The 16,535-nt window shown below is 52.0% G+C and overlaps 1 protein-coding gene across 1 annotated transcript in view; it reads right to left on the reverse strand.

The window, feature by feature from the left end:
• Positions 1-672: 672 nt before the first annotated feature.
• Positions 673-16,535, reverse strand: part of LOC139239078 (melanoma-derived growth regulatory protein-like) — a 131,953-nt gene continuing 116,090 nt past the window's right edge. The window contains exons 3-4 of the mRNA XM_070867592.1: positions 4,596-4,706; positions 673-820 (exon numbers count right to left, since the gene is read on the reverse strand). Coding sequence (XP_070723693.1) covers positions 800-820; positions 4,596-4,706 — 132 coding nt within the window. The 3' untranslated portion in view covers positions 673-799. The remainder of the gene's footprint in view (positions 821-4,595; positions 4,707-16,535) is intronic.

Consider the following 16,535-nt stretch of genomic DNA (forward strand, 5'->3'; position numbering starts at 1 on the left):
AGACAGAGCATAACAGTTAGGTAGATATTTGACTTGCACGATCACCAGATGTCTCAGCGCTTTACAGCCAATGAAGTACTTTTGTAATGTGGGAAACGCAGCAGCCAATTTGTGCACAGCAAGCTCCCACAGACAGCAATGTGATAATGACCAGATAATCTGTTTTTTTGCTATGTTGATTGAGGGATAAATATTGGCCCCAGGACACCGGGGGTAACTCCCCTGCTTCTTTTCGAAATAGTGCCCTGGGGTCTTTTACATACACCTGAGAGATCAGACGGGGCCTCGGTTTAACGTCTCATCTGAGAGATGGCACCTCTGATAGTGCAGCACTCCCTCAGTACCGCACTGGGAGTGTCAGCCTGGATTTGTGTATTCAGTAAGAAGCCGCTGGGATCGTGGAGTGCTGTCCCCCGCCAGGGAATGCCAGCTGGGATCACGGAGCGAGATGTCCCTACCCCGAGCTGGGAGTGAGCAATTGTACCTCCCACTCGCTCTCCAGCAAGTCCCGAGAGTGAGGGGCACACAAGAGACACAACACTCCCACCAACGGGAAGTTTGTGAGACCGGATCAGATGTTCTATAAATGCCCCTGTCTTTCACTCACTGGGAGTGTATATTAAAAAAATATGAAATAAAGACACGAGCAGCCCGGCGGTTATATTCTGTTTATTTTGGATGTTTCCTAGTCACTCACTACAGTGTGTGTTCTAATTTTTCTAATTCTTTACGACGCCTCTATGTGGCGTTGGCTGGTTTTCTGCCGGTCGGAGCACGATCCGTCACTGATCCTCTTTTACTAACAGTAGAAATCCCAGTCCTGCAAAAATAGGCGGGCATTGTCAAATAGTTCTGTAATAAAACAACCATTTTGACCACCAACCCCCCTCCCATTGAAGACAGTGACTAAGGGATGCGGTACACAGGCATCAGTCACTCTCTGGTGTCTCACCCAAGTGGTGGTCCTTCATGTATAAGCCGAGCCCAGGTGTGGCAGAAGACTGTTCAACTGTAGGGAGCATCACAATCAAGTTCAATAAACACACACACATACTGACCAACAGGGGTCACAGGACAGTGATCAGGAGTGGGAATCCTCGCTGATTGCCCCCCTCTCTTTAACTTAGCAGTCACTGGGCAGGAACCATATCTGATTTTCTCTTTCTCTAACCCAGGGTGTCACTGGACAGTGATCAGGAGCAGGAACCCGGGCTGATATCCCCTCTCTCTAACCCAGGGGTCACTGGACAGCGATCAGGAGCAGGAACCCTGGCTGATATCCCCTCTCTGGCCTTTATAAGAACATAAGAAATAGGAGCAGGAGTAGGCAATTTGGCTCCTCGAGCCTGCTCCGCCATTTAATACGATCATGGCTGATCTGATCATGGACTCAGCTCCACTTCCCCGCCCACTCCCCATAACTCTTTACTCCCTTATCGCTCAAAAATCCTCCCTCTCCATCGGCTGAGGCTTGTCGTTTTCCTCTTGCTGCTGCCCTGACACATCAGGGTAGATAGGAGCTGAGGCTGGGGTGCCCTGGTCTCTATAGCTCAGTCCCACACTGGCTGAAGCTTCAGCGAAACACGAATTGGACGTGTTGGAAGCGCACAGCAACAGAGAGACCACGTTTGGGGCTTGGCCCTTCAGACCGACGCACTGACCTGTTCGTTCGCTCTGGTGACACTGAATGAACCACAGCGTTCCCGGCATTTTCCGTTCTTGTTTTAAGATTCCTAGCCACTGCTCAGTTTGTCTGCTTATAGCTGGGGGAATGGGCGGGCCACATTGTCCGCATGCCTGACACAAGACTCCCAAAGCAAGCACTCTACTCGGAACTTTTACACGGCAAGTGAGCCCCAGGTGGGCCAAGGAAACGTTTCAAGGACACCCTCAAAGCCTCCCTGATAAAGTGCAACATCCCCACTGACACCTGGGAGTCCCTGGCCAAAGACCGCCCTAAGTGGAGGAAGAGCATCCGGGAGGGCGCTGAGCATCTCGAGTCTCGTCGCCGAGAGCATGCAGAAAACAAGCGCAGGCAGCGGAAGGAGCGTGCGGCAAAACTCCCCTCCAGCCACTGTCTGTCCCACCTGTGACAGAGACTGTAATTCCTGTATTGGACTGTTCAGTCACCTAAAAACTCACTTTCAGAGTGGAAGAGGCATATAAATTGGCCAGAAAAAGCAGCAAACCTGAGGACTGGGAAAAATCTAGAATTCAGCAGAGGAGGACAAAGGGTTTAATTAGGAGAGGGAAAATAGAGTTCAAGAGGAAACTTGCAGGGAACATAAAAACTGACTGCAAAAGATATAGATATGTGAAGAGAAAAAGATTAATGAAGACTAATGTAGGTCCCTTGCAGTCAGAATCAGGTGATTTCATAATGGGGAACAAAGAAATGGCAGACCACTTGAACAAACACTTTGGTTCTGTCTTCACTAAGGAAGACACGAATAACATCCCAAAAATACTAGGGGACCGAGGGTCTAGCGAGAAGGGGGAACTGAGGGAAATCCTTATTAGTCAAGAAATGGTGTTAGGGAAATTGAAGGAACTGAAGGCCGAAAAATCCCCAGGGCCTGATAGTCTGCATCCCAGAGTACTTAAGGAAGTGGCCCTAGAAATAGTAGATGCATTGGTGGTCATTTTCCAACATTCCATGGACTCTGGTTTTGTTCCTATGGATTGGAGGGTAGCTAATGTAACCCCACTTTTTAAAAAAGGAAGGAGAGAGAAAACGGAATTATAATTGGGCTAGCCTGACATCGGTGATGGGGAAAATGCTGGAATCAATTATTAAAGATGTAATAGCAGCGCATCTGGAAAGTAGTGACAGGATTGGTCCAAGTCAGCATGGATTTATAAAAGGGAAATCATGCTTGACAAATCTAGAGTTTTTTGAGGATGTAACTAGTAGAGTGGACAAGGGAGAACCAGTGGATGTGGTGTATTTGGACTTTCAAAAGGCTTTTCACAAGGTCCCACACAAGAGATTAGTGTGCAAAATTAAGGCACGTGGTAATGGGGGTAATGTATTGACGTGGATAGAGAACTGGTTGGCAGTCAGGAAGCAAAGAGTAGGAATAAACTGGTCCTTTTCAGAATGGCACGCAGTGACTAGTGGGGTGCCGCAGGGTTCAGTGCTGGGACCCCAGCTATTTACAATACACATTAATGATTTCGACAAAGGAATTGAATGTAATATCTCCAAGTTTGCAGATGACACTAAGCTGAGTGGCAGTGCGAGCTGCGAGGAGGATGCTAAGAGGCTGCAGGGGGACTTGGACAGGTTAGGTAAATGGGTAAATGCATGGCAGATGCGGTATAATGTGGATAAATGTGAGGTTATCCACTTTGGTGGCAAAAACAGGAAAGCAGATTATTATCTGAATGGTGACAGATTAGTAAAAGGGGAGGTGCAACGAGACCTGGGTGTCATGGTACATCAGTCATTGAAAATCGGCATGCAGGTACAGCAGGCAGTAAAAAAAACAAATGGCATGTTGGCCTTCATAGCTAGGGGATTTGAGTATAGCAGCAGGGAGGTGTTACTACAGTTGTACAGGGCCTTGGTGAGACCACATCTTGAGTATTGTGTGCAGTTTTGGTCTCTTAATCTGAGGAAGGGCATTCTTGCTATAGAGGGAGTGCAGCGAAGGTTCACCAGACTGATTCCCGGGATGGCAGGACTGACATATGAGGAAAGACTGGATCGACTAGGCTTATACTCACTGGAATTTAGAAGAATGAGAGGGGATCTCATAGAAACATAAAATTCTGATGGGACTGGACAGGTTAGATGCAGGAAGAATGTTCCTGATGTTGCGGAAGTCCAGAACCAGGGGTCACAGTCTAAGGATAAGGGGTAAGCCATTTAGGACCGAGATGAGGAGAAACGTTTTCACCCAGAGAATTGTGAACCTGTGGAATTCTCTACCACAGAAAGTTGTTGAGTCCAGTTCGTTAGATATATTCAAAAGGGAGTTAGATGTGGCCCATATGGCTAAAAGGATCAAGGGGTATGGCGAGAAAGCAGGAATGGGGTACTGAGGTTGCATGATCAGCCATGATCATATTGAATGGCGGTGCAGGCTTGAACCGCCGAATGGCCTGATCCTGCACCTATTTTCTATGTTTCTATGGAAGCAAGTCTTCCTCGATTTCAAGGGACTGCCTATGATGATGATGCTGGGGGGAGAGGGAGCTGAGCGAGGAAAGGGTATTTTATGATGAAAGTAGCGCCACACTGTTGATTCCCCCACTGTGCCCACAATTGCCCCACTGTGTCCACAATTGCCCTACTGTACCTGCTATTGCCCCACGATGCCAGCCATTGCCCCCACTGTGTCTACTGTTTCCCCACTGAGCCAAAAATTGCCTCCTTGTGCCTACCATAGCCCCCTGGGGCCACCCAATGTACCACTGTGCCACCCATCACCCCACCATGCCACCCATTGTGCCCATCTGCACCTCTTTATGCCAGCCATCGCCCCCCACGGCCAACCATTGCCCCCCGGGGCACACCATTGGCCCACTGTGCCAGCAGACACCAATTGGACAATAAATACAGGAAGTGTAAAGAAGTAAAACACACTTACCACAGTCGGCAGTTCCACAAGCTCAGTCCCCAGATACTGGATCTCCTTCACAACCGACTTTGGGAAAAATCCAAGAACTGTTGACTGCTCCCCAAAGTAATCACCTTGAACCTAAACACAGACACCGGTCAGTTTCACACAGACTCCGGTCAGTCCCACAGACACCGGTCAGTCTCACACAGACACCGGTCAGTCCCACAGACACCGGTCAGTGTCACACAGACACCGGTCAGTCTCACACAGACACCGGTCAGTCCCACAGACACTGGTCAGTCTCACACAGGCACAGGTCAGTTTCACACAGACACCGGTCAGTCTCACAGACACCGGTCAGTTTCAGACAGACACCGGTCAGTCCCACAGACACCGGTCAGTCTCACACAGACACCGGTCAGTCCCACAGACACCGGTCAATGTCACACAGACACCGGTCAGTCCCACAGACACCGGTCAGTCACACACTGACACCGGTCAGTTTCACCGACACTGGTCAGTCTCACACAGACATCGGTCAGTCCCACAGACACCGGTCAGTCTCACACAGACACCGGTGAGTATCACAAAGACACCGGTCAGTTTCACAGACACCGGTCAGTTTCACACATACACTGGTCAGTCCCACAGGCACCGGTCAGTCTCACACAGACACCGGTCAGTCCCACAGACACCGGTCAGTTTCACACAGACACCGGTCAATGTCACACAGACACCGGTCAGTCCCACAGACACCGGTCAGTCACACACAGACACCGGTCAGTTTCACAGACACTGGTCAGTCTCACACAGACATCGGTCAGTCCCACAGACACCGGTCAGTTTCACACAGACACCGGTCAGTCTCACACAGACACCTGTCAGTCCCTCAGACACGGATCAGTCTCACACAGACACCGGTCAGTTTCACAAACACCGGTCAGTCTCACAGACACCGGTCAGTTTCAGACAGACACCGGTCAGTCCCACAGACACCGGTCAGTCTCACACAGATACCGGTCAGTTTCACACAGACACCGGTCAGTCCCACAGACACCGGTCAGACTCACACAGACACCGGTCAGTCCCACAGACACCGGTCAATGTCACACAGACACCGGTCAGTCCCACAGACACCGGTCAGTAACACACAGACACCGGTCAGTTTCACAGACACTGGTCAGTCTCACACAGACATCGGTCAGTCCCACAGACACTGGTCAGTCTCACACAGACACCGGTGAGTTTCACACAGACACCGGTCAGTATCACACAGACACCGGTCAGTCCCAAAGACACCGGTCAATTTCACACAGACACCGGTCAGTCTCACAGGCACCGGTCAGTTTCACAGACACTGGTCATTTTCACACAGAAACCAGTCAGTCTCACACAGACACTGGTCAGTCCCACAGACACTGGTCAGTCTCAGACAGACACCGGTCAGTTTCACACAGACACCGGTCAGATTCACACAGACACCAGTCAGTCCCACAGACACCAGTCAATTTCACAGACACCGGTCAGTTTCACATAGACAGCGGTCAGTCTCACAGACACCGGTCAGTTTCACACAGACACCGGTCAGTCCCACAGACACCGGTCAGTTTCACACAGACACCGGTCAGTCCCAAAGTCACCAGTCAGTTTCACACGGACACCGGTCAGTATCACACAGACACCGGTCAGTTTCACACAGACACCAGTCAGTCTCACAGACACTGGACAGTTTCCCACAGACACCGGTCAGTTTCACAGACAACGGTCAGTCTCACACAGACACCGGTCAGTTACACAAACACCGGTCAGTCTCACAGACACCGGTCAGTTTCATACAGACACCGGTCAGTTTCACACAGACACTGGTCAGTTTCACAGATACTGGTCAGTCCCAAAGATACCGGTCAGTTTCACAGACACCGGTCAGTGCCACAGACATCGGTCAGTTTCACACAGACACCGGTCAGTCTCACACAGACACCGGTCAGTTTCACAGACACCGGTCAGCTTCACAGAGCCCGGTCAGTTTCACACAGACACCGGTCAGTTTCACATAGACAGCGGTCAGTCTCACAGACACCGGTCAGTTTCACACAGACACCGGTCAGTCCCACAGACACCGGTCAGTTTCACACAGACACCGGTCAGTCCCAAAGTCACCAGTCAGTTTCACACGGACACCGGTCAGTATCACACAGACACCGGTCAGTTTCACACAGACACCAGTCAGTCTCACAGACACTGGTCAGTTTCACACAGACACCGGTCAGTCCCACAGACACCGGTCAGTTTCAAACGGACACCGGTCAGTTTCACACAGACACCGGTCAGTCCCACAGACACCAGTCAGTCCCACAGACACCGGTCAGTTTCACACAGACACCGGTCAGTCCCACAGACAATGATCAGTTTCACACAGACACTGGTCAGTTTCACACAGACACCGGTCAGTATCACACAGACACTGGTCAGTCCCACAGACACCGGTCAGTTTCGCACAGGCACTGGTCAGTTTCACACAGACACTGGTCAGTCTCACAGACACCGGTCAATCTCACAGACAACGGTCAGTTTCACAGACACCGGTCAGTTTCCCACAGGCACCGGTCAGTTTCACAGATACCGGTCAGTCCCACAGACACTGGTCAGTTTCAAACGGACACCGGTCAGTTTCACACAGACACTGGTCAGTTTCACAGACAACAGTCAGACTCACAGAGACCGGTCAGTTTCACACAGACACCGGTCAGTCCCACAGACACCGGTCAGTTTCACACAGACACCGGTCAGTCCCAAAGTCACCAGTCAGTTTCACACGGACACTGGTCAGTATCACACAGACACCGGTCAGTTTCACACAGACACCAGTCAGTCTCACAGACACCGGTCAGTTTCCCACAGACACTGGTCAGTTTCACAGACAACAGTCAGTCTCACACAGACACCGGTCAGTTACACAAACACCGGTCAGTTTCACAGACACCGGTCAGTTTCATACAGACACCGGTCAGTTTCACACAGACACCGGTCAGTTTCACAGATACTGGTCAGTCCCAAAGACACCGGTCAGTTTCACAGACACCGGTCAGTCCCACAGACATCGGTCAGTTTCACACAGACACCGGTCAGTCTCACACAGACACCGGTCAGTTTCACAGACACCGGTCAGTTTCACAGAGCCCGGTCAGTTTCACACAGACACCGGTCAGTCCCACAGACACCGGTCAGTTTCAAACGGACACCGGTCAGTTTCACACAGACACCGGTCAGTCCCACAGACACCAGTCAGTCCCACAGACACCGGTCAGTTTCACACAGACACCGGTCAGTCTCAGACACCGATCAGTTTCACACAGACACTGGTCAGTTTCACACAGACACCGGTCAGTATCACACAGACACTGGTCAGTCCCACAGACACCGGTCAGTTTCACACAGGCACTGGTCAGTTTCACACAGACACCGGTCAGTATCACACAGACACTGGTTAGTCCCACAGACACCGGTCAGTTTCACACAGGCACTGGTCAGTTTCACACAGACACCGGTGAGTTTCACACAGACACCAATCAGTCCCACAGACACCGGTCAGTTTCACAGACACCGGTCAGTTTCACACAGGCAGCGGTCAATCTCACAGACAATGGTCAGTTTCACAGACACTGGTCAGTTTCCCACAGACACCGGTTAGTTTCAGAGATACCGGTCAGTCCCACAGACACCGGTCAGTTTCACACAGACACCGGTCAGTCTCACACAGACACCGGTCAGTTTCACAGACACCGGTCAGACTCACAGAGACCGGTCAGTTTCACACAGACACCGGTCAGTTTCACACAGACACTAGTCAGTCCCACAGACACTGGTCAGTTTCAAAGGGACACCGTTCAGTTTCACACAGACAACAGTCTGTCCCACAGACAATGGTCAGTTTCAAACGGACACCGGACAGTTTCACAGACACTGGTCAGTTTCACACAGACACTGGTAGGTTTCACAGATACTGGTCAGTCCCAAAGATACCGGTCAGTTTCACAGACACCGGTCAGTCCCACAGACATCGGTCAGTTTCACACAGACACCGGTCAGTCTCACACAGACACCGGTCAGTTTCACAGAGCCCGGTCAGTTTCACACAGACACCGGTCAGTCCCACAGACACCGGTCAGTTTCAAACGGACACCGGTCAGTTTCACACAGACACCGGTCAGTCCCACAGACACCAGTCAGTCCCACAGACACCGGTCAGTTTCACACAGACACCGGTCAGTCCCACAGACACCGGTCAGTTTCACACAGACACCGGTCAGTCCCAAAGTCACCAGTCAGTTTCACACGGACACCGGTCAGTATCACACAGACACCGGTCAGTTTCACACAGACACCAGTCAGTCTCACAGACACTGGTCAGTTTCACACAGACACCGGTCAGTCCCACAGACACCGGTCAGTTTCAAACGGACACCGGTCAGTTTCACACAGACACCGGTCAGTCCCACAGACACCAGTCAGTCCCACAGACACCGGTCAGTTTCACACAGACACCGGTCAGTCCCACAGACAATGATCAGTTTCACACAGACACTGGTCAGTTTCACACAGACACCGGTCAGTATCACACAGACACTGGTCAGTCCCACAGACACCGGTCAGTTTCGCACAGGCACTGGTCAGTTTCACACAGACACTGGTCAGTCTCACAGACACCGGTCAATCTCACAGACAACGGTCAGTTTCACAGACACCGGTCAGTTTCCCACAGGCACCGGTCAGTTTCACAGATACCGGTCAGTCCCACAGACACTGGTCAGTTTCAAACGGACACCGGTCAGTTTCACACAGACACTGGTCAGTTTCACAGACAACAGTCAGACTCACAGAGACCGGTCAGTTTCACACAGACACCGGTCAGTCCCACAGACACCGGTCAGTTTCACACAGACACCGGTCAGTCCCAAAGTCACCAGTCAGTTTCACACGGACACTGGTCAGTATCACACAGACACCGGTCAGTTTCACACAGACACCAGTCAGTCTCACAGACACCGGTCAGTTTCCCACAGACACTGGTCAGTTTCACAGACAACAGTCAGTCTCACACAGACACCGGTCAGTTACACAAACACCGGTCAGTTTCACAGACACCGGTCAGTTTCATACAGACACCGGTCAGTTTCACACAGACACCGGTCAGTTTCACAGATACTGGTCAGTCCCAAAGACACCGGTCAGTTTCACAGACACCGGTCAGTCCCACAGACATCAGTCAGTTTCACACAGACACCGGTCAGTCTCACACAGACACCGGTCAGTTTCACAGACACCGGTCAGTTTCACAGAGCCCGGTCAGTTTCACACAGACACCGGTCAGTCCCACAGACACCGGTCAGTTTCAAACGGACACCGGTCAGTTTCACACAGACACCGGTCAGTCCCACAGACACCAGTCAGTCCCACAGACACCGGTCAGTTTCACACAGACACCGGTCAGTCTCACAGACACCGATCAGTTTCACACAGACACTGGTCAGTTTCACACAGACACCGGTCAGTATCACACAGACACTGGTCAGTCCCACAGACACCGGTCAGTTTCACACAGGCACTGGTCAGTTTCACACAGACACCGGTCAGTATCACACAGACACTGGTTAGTCCCACAGACACCGGTCAGTTTCACACAGGCACTGGTCAGTTTCACACAGACACCGGTGAGTTTCACACAGACACCAATCAGTCCCACAGACACCGGTCAGTTTCACAGACACCGGTCAGTTTCACACAGGCAGCGGTCAATCTCACAGACAATGGTCAGTTTCACAGACACTGGTCAGTTTCCCACAGACACCGGTTAGTTTCAGAGATACCGGTCAGTCCCACAGACACCGGTCAGTTTCACACAGACACCGGTCAGTCTCACACAGACACCGGTCAGTTTCACAGACACCGGTCAGACTCACAGAGACCGGTCAGTTTCACACAGACACCGGTCAGTTTCACACAGACACTAGTCAGTCCCACAGACACTGGTCAGTTTCAAAGGGACACCGTTCAGTTTCACACAGACAACAGTCTGTCCCACAGACAATGGTCAGTTTCAAACGGACACCGGACAGTTTCACAGACACTGGTCAGTTTCACACAGACACCGGTAGGTTTCACAGATACTGGTCAGTCCCAAAGATACCGGTCAGTTTCACAGACACCGGTCAGTCCCACAGACATCGGTCAGTTTCACACAGACACCGGTCAGTCTCACACAGACACCGGTCAGTTTCACAGAGCCCGGTCAGTTTCACACAGACACCGGTCAGTCCCACAGACACCGGTCAGTTTCAAACGGACACCGGTCAGTTTCACACAGACACCGGTCAGTCCCACAGACACCAGTCAGTCCCACAGACACCGGTCAGTTTCACACAGACACCGGTCAGTCCCACAGACAATGATCAGTTTCACACAGACACTGGTCAGTTTCACACAGACACCGGTCAGTATCACACAGACACTGGTCAGTCCCACAGACACCGGTCAGTTTCGCACAGGCACTGGTCAGTTTCACACAGACACTGGTCAGTCTCACAGACACCGGTCAATCTCACAGACAACGGTCAGTTTCACAGACACCGGTCAGTTTCCCACAGGCACCGGTCAGTTTCACAGATACCGGTCAGTCCCACAGACACTGGTCAGTTTCAAACGGACACCGGTCAGTTTCACACAGACACTGGTCAGTTTCACAGACAACAGTCAGACTCACAGAGACCGGTCAGTTTCACACAGACACCGGTCAGTCCCACAGACACCGGTCAGTTTCACACAGACACCGGTCAGTCCCAAAGTCACCAGTCAGTTTCACAGATACTGGTCAGTCCCAAAGACACCGGTCAGTTTCACAGACACCGGTCAGTCCCACAGACATCGGTCAGTTTCACACAGACACCGGTCAGTCTCACACAGACACCGGTCAGTTTCACAGACACCGGTCAGTTTCACAGAGCCCGGTCAGTTTCACACAGACACCGGTCAGTCCCACAGACACCGGTCAGTTTCAAACAGACACCGGTCAGTTTCACACAGACACCGGTCAGTCCCACAGACACCAGTCAGTCCCACAGACACCGGTCAGTTTCACACAGACACCGGTCAGTCCCACAGACACCGATCAGTTTCACACAGACACTGGTCAGATTCACACAGACACCGGTCACTATCACACAGACACTGGTCAGTCCCACAGACACCGGTCAGTTTCACACAGGCACTGGTCAGTTTCACACAGACACCGGTCAGTATCACACAGACACTGGTCAGTCCCACAGACACCGGTCAGTTTCACACAGGCACCGGTCAGTTTCACACAGACACCGGTGAGTTTCACACAGACACCGATCAGTCCCACAGACACCGGTCAGTTTCACAGACACCGGTCAGTCTCACACAGACACCGGTCTGTCACACAGACACCGGTCAGTCTCACACAGACACCGGTGAGTTTCACACAGACACCGGTCAGTTTCACAGACACTGGTCAGTCCCAAAGACACCGGTCAATTTCACACAGACACCGGTCAGTCTCACAGACACCGGTCAGTTTCACAGACACCAGTCAGTCCCACAGACACCGGTCAGTTTCACACAGACACCGGTCAGTCTCACAGACAATGATCAGTTTCACACAGACACTGGTCAGTATCACACAGACACCGGTCAGTTTCACACAGACACCAGTCAGTCTCACAGACACCGGTCAGTTTCCCACAGACACTGGTCAGTTTCACAGACAACAGTCAGTCTCACACAGACACCGGTCAGTTACACAAACACCGGTCAGTTTCACAGACACCGGTCAGTTTCATACAGACACCGGTCAGTTTCACACAGACACCGGTCAGTTTCACAGATACTGGTCAGTCCCAAAGACACCGGTCAGTTTCACAGACACCGGTCAGTCCCACAGACATCGGTCAGTTTCACACAGACACCGGTCAGTCTCACACAGACACCGGTCAGTTTCACAGACACCGGTCAGTTTCACAGAGCCCGGTCAGTTTCACACAGACACCGGTCAGTCCCACAGACACCGGTCAGTTTCAAACAGACACCGGTCAGTTTCACACAGACACCGGTCAGTCCCACAGACACCAGTCAGTCCCACAGACACCGGTCAGTTTCACACAGACACCGGTCAGTCCCACAGACACCGATCAGTTTCACACAGACACTGGTCAGATTCACACAGACACCGGTCAGTATCACACAGACACTGGTCAGTCCCACAGACACCGGTCAGTTTCACACAGGCACTGGTCAGTTTCACACAGACACCGGTCAGTATCACACAGACACTGGTCAGTCCCACAGACACCGGTCAGTTTCACACAGGCACCGGTCAGTTTCACACAGACACCGGTGAGTTTCACACAGACACCGATCAGTCCCACAGACACCGGTCAGTTTCACAGACACCGGTCAGTCTCACACAGACACCGGTCTGTCACACAGACACCGGTCAGTCTCACACAGACACCGGTGAGTTTCACACAGACACCGGTCAGTTTCACAGACACTGGTCAGTCCCAAAGACACCGGTCAATTTCACACAGACACCGGTCAGTCTCACAGACACCGGTCAGTTTCACAGACACCAGTCAGTCCCACAGACACCGGTCAGTTTCACACAGACACCGGTCAGTCTCACAGACAATGATCAGTTTCACACAGACACTGGTCAGTTTCACACAGACACCGGTCAGTATCACACAGACACTGGTCAGTCCCACAGACACCGGTCAGTTTCGCACAGGCACTGGTCAGTTTCACACAGACACTGGTCAGTCTCACAGACACCGGTCAATCTCACAGACAACGGTCAGTTTCACAGACACCGGTCAGTTTCCCACAGGCACCGGTCAGTTTCACAGATACCGGTCAGTCCCACAGACACTGGTCAGTTTCAAACGGACACCGGTCAGTTTCACACAGACACTGGTCAGTTTCACAGACAACAGTCAGACTCACAGAGACCGGTCAGTTTCACACAGACACCGGTCAGTCCCACAGACACCGGTCAGTTTCACACAGACACCGGTCAGTCCCAAAGTCACCAGTCAGTTTCACACGGACACTGGTCAGTATCACACAGACACCGGTCAGTTTCACACAGACACCAGTCAGTCTCACAGACACCGGTCAGTTTCCCACAGACACTGGTCAGTTTCACAGACAACAGTCAGTCTCACACAGACACCGGTCAGTTACACAAACACCGGTCAGTTTCACAGACACCGGTCAGTTTCATACAGACACCGGTCAGTTTCACACAGACACCGGTCAGTTTCACAGATACTGGTCAGTCCCAAAGACACCGGTCAGTTTCACAGACACCGGTCAGTCCCACAGACATCGGTCAGTTTCACACAGACACCGGTCAGTCTCACACAGACACCGGTCAGTTTCACAGACACCGGTCAGTTTCACAGAGCCCGGTCAGTTTCACACAGACACCGGTCAGTCCCACAGACACCGGTCAGTTTCAAACAGACACCGGTCAGTTTCACACAGACACCGGTCAGTCCCACAGACACCAGTCAGTCCCACAGACACCGGTCAGTTTCACACAGACACCGGTCAGTCCCACAGACACCGATCAGTTTCACACAGACACTGGTCAGATTCACACAGACACCGGTCAGTATCACACAGACACTGGTCAGTCCCACAGACACCGGTCAGTTTCACACAGGCACTGGTCAGTTTCACACAGACACCGGTCAGTATCACACAGACACTGGTCAGTCCCACAGACACCGGTCAGTTTCACACAGGCACCGGTCAGTTTCACACAGACACCGGTGAGTTTCACACAGACACCGATCAGTCCCACAGACACCGGTCAGTTTCACAGACACCGGTCAGTCTCACACAGACACCGGTCTGTCACACAGACACCGGTCAGTCTCACACAGACACCGGTGAGTTTCACACAGACACCGGTCAGTTTCACAGACACTGGTCAGTCCCAAAGACACCGGTCAATTTCACACAGACACCGGTCAGTCTCACAGACACCGGTCAGTTTCACAGACACCAGTCAGTCCCACAGACACCGGTCAGTTTCACACAGACACCGGTCAGTCCCACAGACAATGATCAGTTTCACACAGACACTGGTCAGTTTCACACAGACACCGGTCAGTATCACACAGACACTGGTCAGTCCCACAGACACCGGTCAGTTTCGCACAGGCACTGGTCAGTTTCACACAGACACTGGTCAGTCTCACAGACACCGGTCAATCTCACAGACAACGGTCAGTTTCACAGACACCGGTCAGTTTCCCACAGGCACCGGTCAGTTTCACAGATACCGGTCAGTCCCACAGACACTGGTCAGTTTCAAACGGACACCGGTCAGTTTCACACAGACACTGGTCAGTTTCACAGAAAACAGTCAGACTCACAGAGACCGGTCAGTTTCACACAGACACCGGTCAGTCCCACAGACACCGGTCAGTTTCACACAGACACCGGTCAGTCCCAAAGTCACCAGTCAGTTTCACACGGACACTGGTCAGTATCACACAGACACCGGTCAGTTTCACACAGACACCAGTCAGTCTCACAGACACCGGTCAGTTTCCCACAGACACTGGTCAGTTTCACAGACAACAGTCAGTCTCACACAGACACCGGTCAGTTACACAAACACCGGTCAGTTTCACAGACACCGGTCAGTTTCATACAGACACCGGTCAGTTTCACACAGACACCGGTCAGTTTCACAGATACTGGTCAGTCCCAAAGACACCGGTCAGTTTCACAGACACCGGTCAGTCCCACAGACATCGGTCAGTCTCACACAGACACCGGTCAGTTTCACAGACACCGGTCAGTTTCACAGAGCCCGGTCAGTTTCACACAGACACCGGTCAGTCCCACAGACACCGGTCAGTTTCAAACGGACACCGGTCAGTTTCACACAGACACCGGTCAGTCCCACAGACACCAGTCAGTCCCACAGACACCGGTCAGTTTCACACAGACACCGGTCAGTCTCACAGACACCGATCAGTTTCACACAGACACTGGTCAGTTTCACACAGACACCGGTCAGTATCACACAGACACTGGTCAGTCCCACAGACACCGGTCAGTTTCACACAGGCACTGGTCAGTTTCACACAGACACCGGTCAGTATCACACAGACACTGGTTAGTCCCACAGACACCGGTCAGTTTCACACAGGCACTGGTCAGTTTCACACAGACACCGGTGAGTTTCACACAGACACCAATCAGTCCCACAGACACCGGTCAGTTTCACAGACACCGGTCAGTTTCACACAGGCAGCGGTCAATCTCACAGACAATGGTCAGTTTCACAGACACTGGTCAGTTTCCCACAGACACCGGTTAGTTTCAGAGATACCGGTCAGTCCCACAGACACCGGTCAGTTTCACACAGACACCGGTCAGTCTCACACAGACACCGGTCAGTTTCACAGACACCGGTCAGACTCACAGAGACCGGTCAGTTTCACACAGACACCGGTCAGTTTCACACAGACACTAGTCAGTCCCACAGACACTGGTCAGTTTCAAAGGGACACCGTTCAGTTTCACACAGACAACAGTCTGTCCCACAGACAATGGTCAGTTTCAAACGGACACCGGACAGTTTCACAGACACTGGTCAGTTTCACACAGACACCGGTCAGTTTCACAGATACTGGTCAGTCCCAAAGATACCGGTCAGTTTCACAGACACCGGTCAGTCCCACAGACATCGGTCAGTTTCACACAGACACCGGTCAGTCTCACACAGACACCGGTCAGTTTCACAGAGCCCGGTCAGTTTCACACAGACACCGGTCAGTCCCACAGATACCGGTCAGTTTCAAACGGACACCGGTCAGTTTCACACAGACACCGGTCAGTCCCACAGACACCAGTCAGTCCCACAGA

This window comes from Pristiophorus japonicus, chromosome 26 (assembly GCF_044704955.1).
Source record: "Pristiophorus japonicus isolate sPriJap1 chromosome 26, sPriJap1.hap1, whole genome shotgun sequence".
In the NCBI taxonomy this organism is placed as follows: domain Eukaryota; kingdom Metazoa; phylum Chordata; class Chondrichthyes; family Pristiophoridae; genus Pristiophorus; species Pristiophorus japonicus.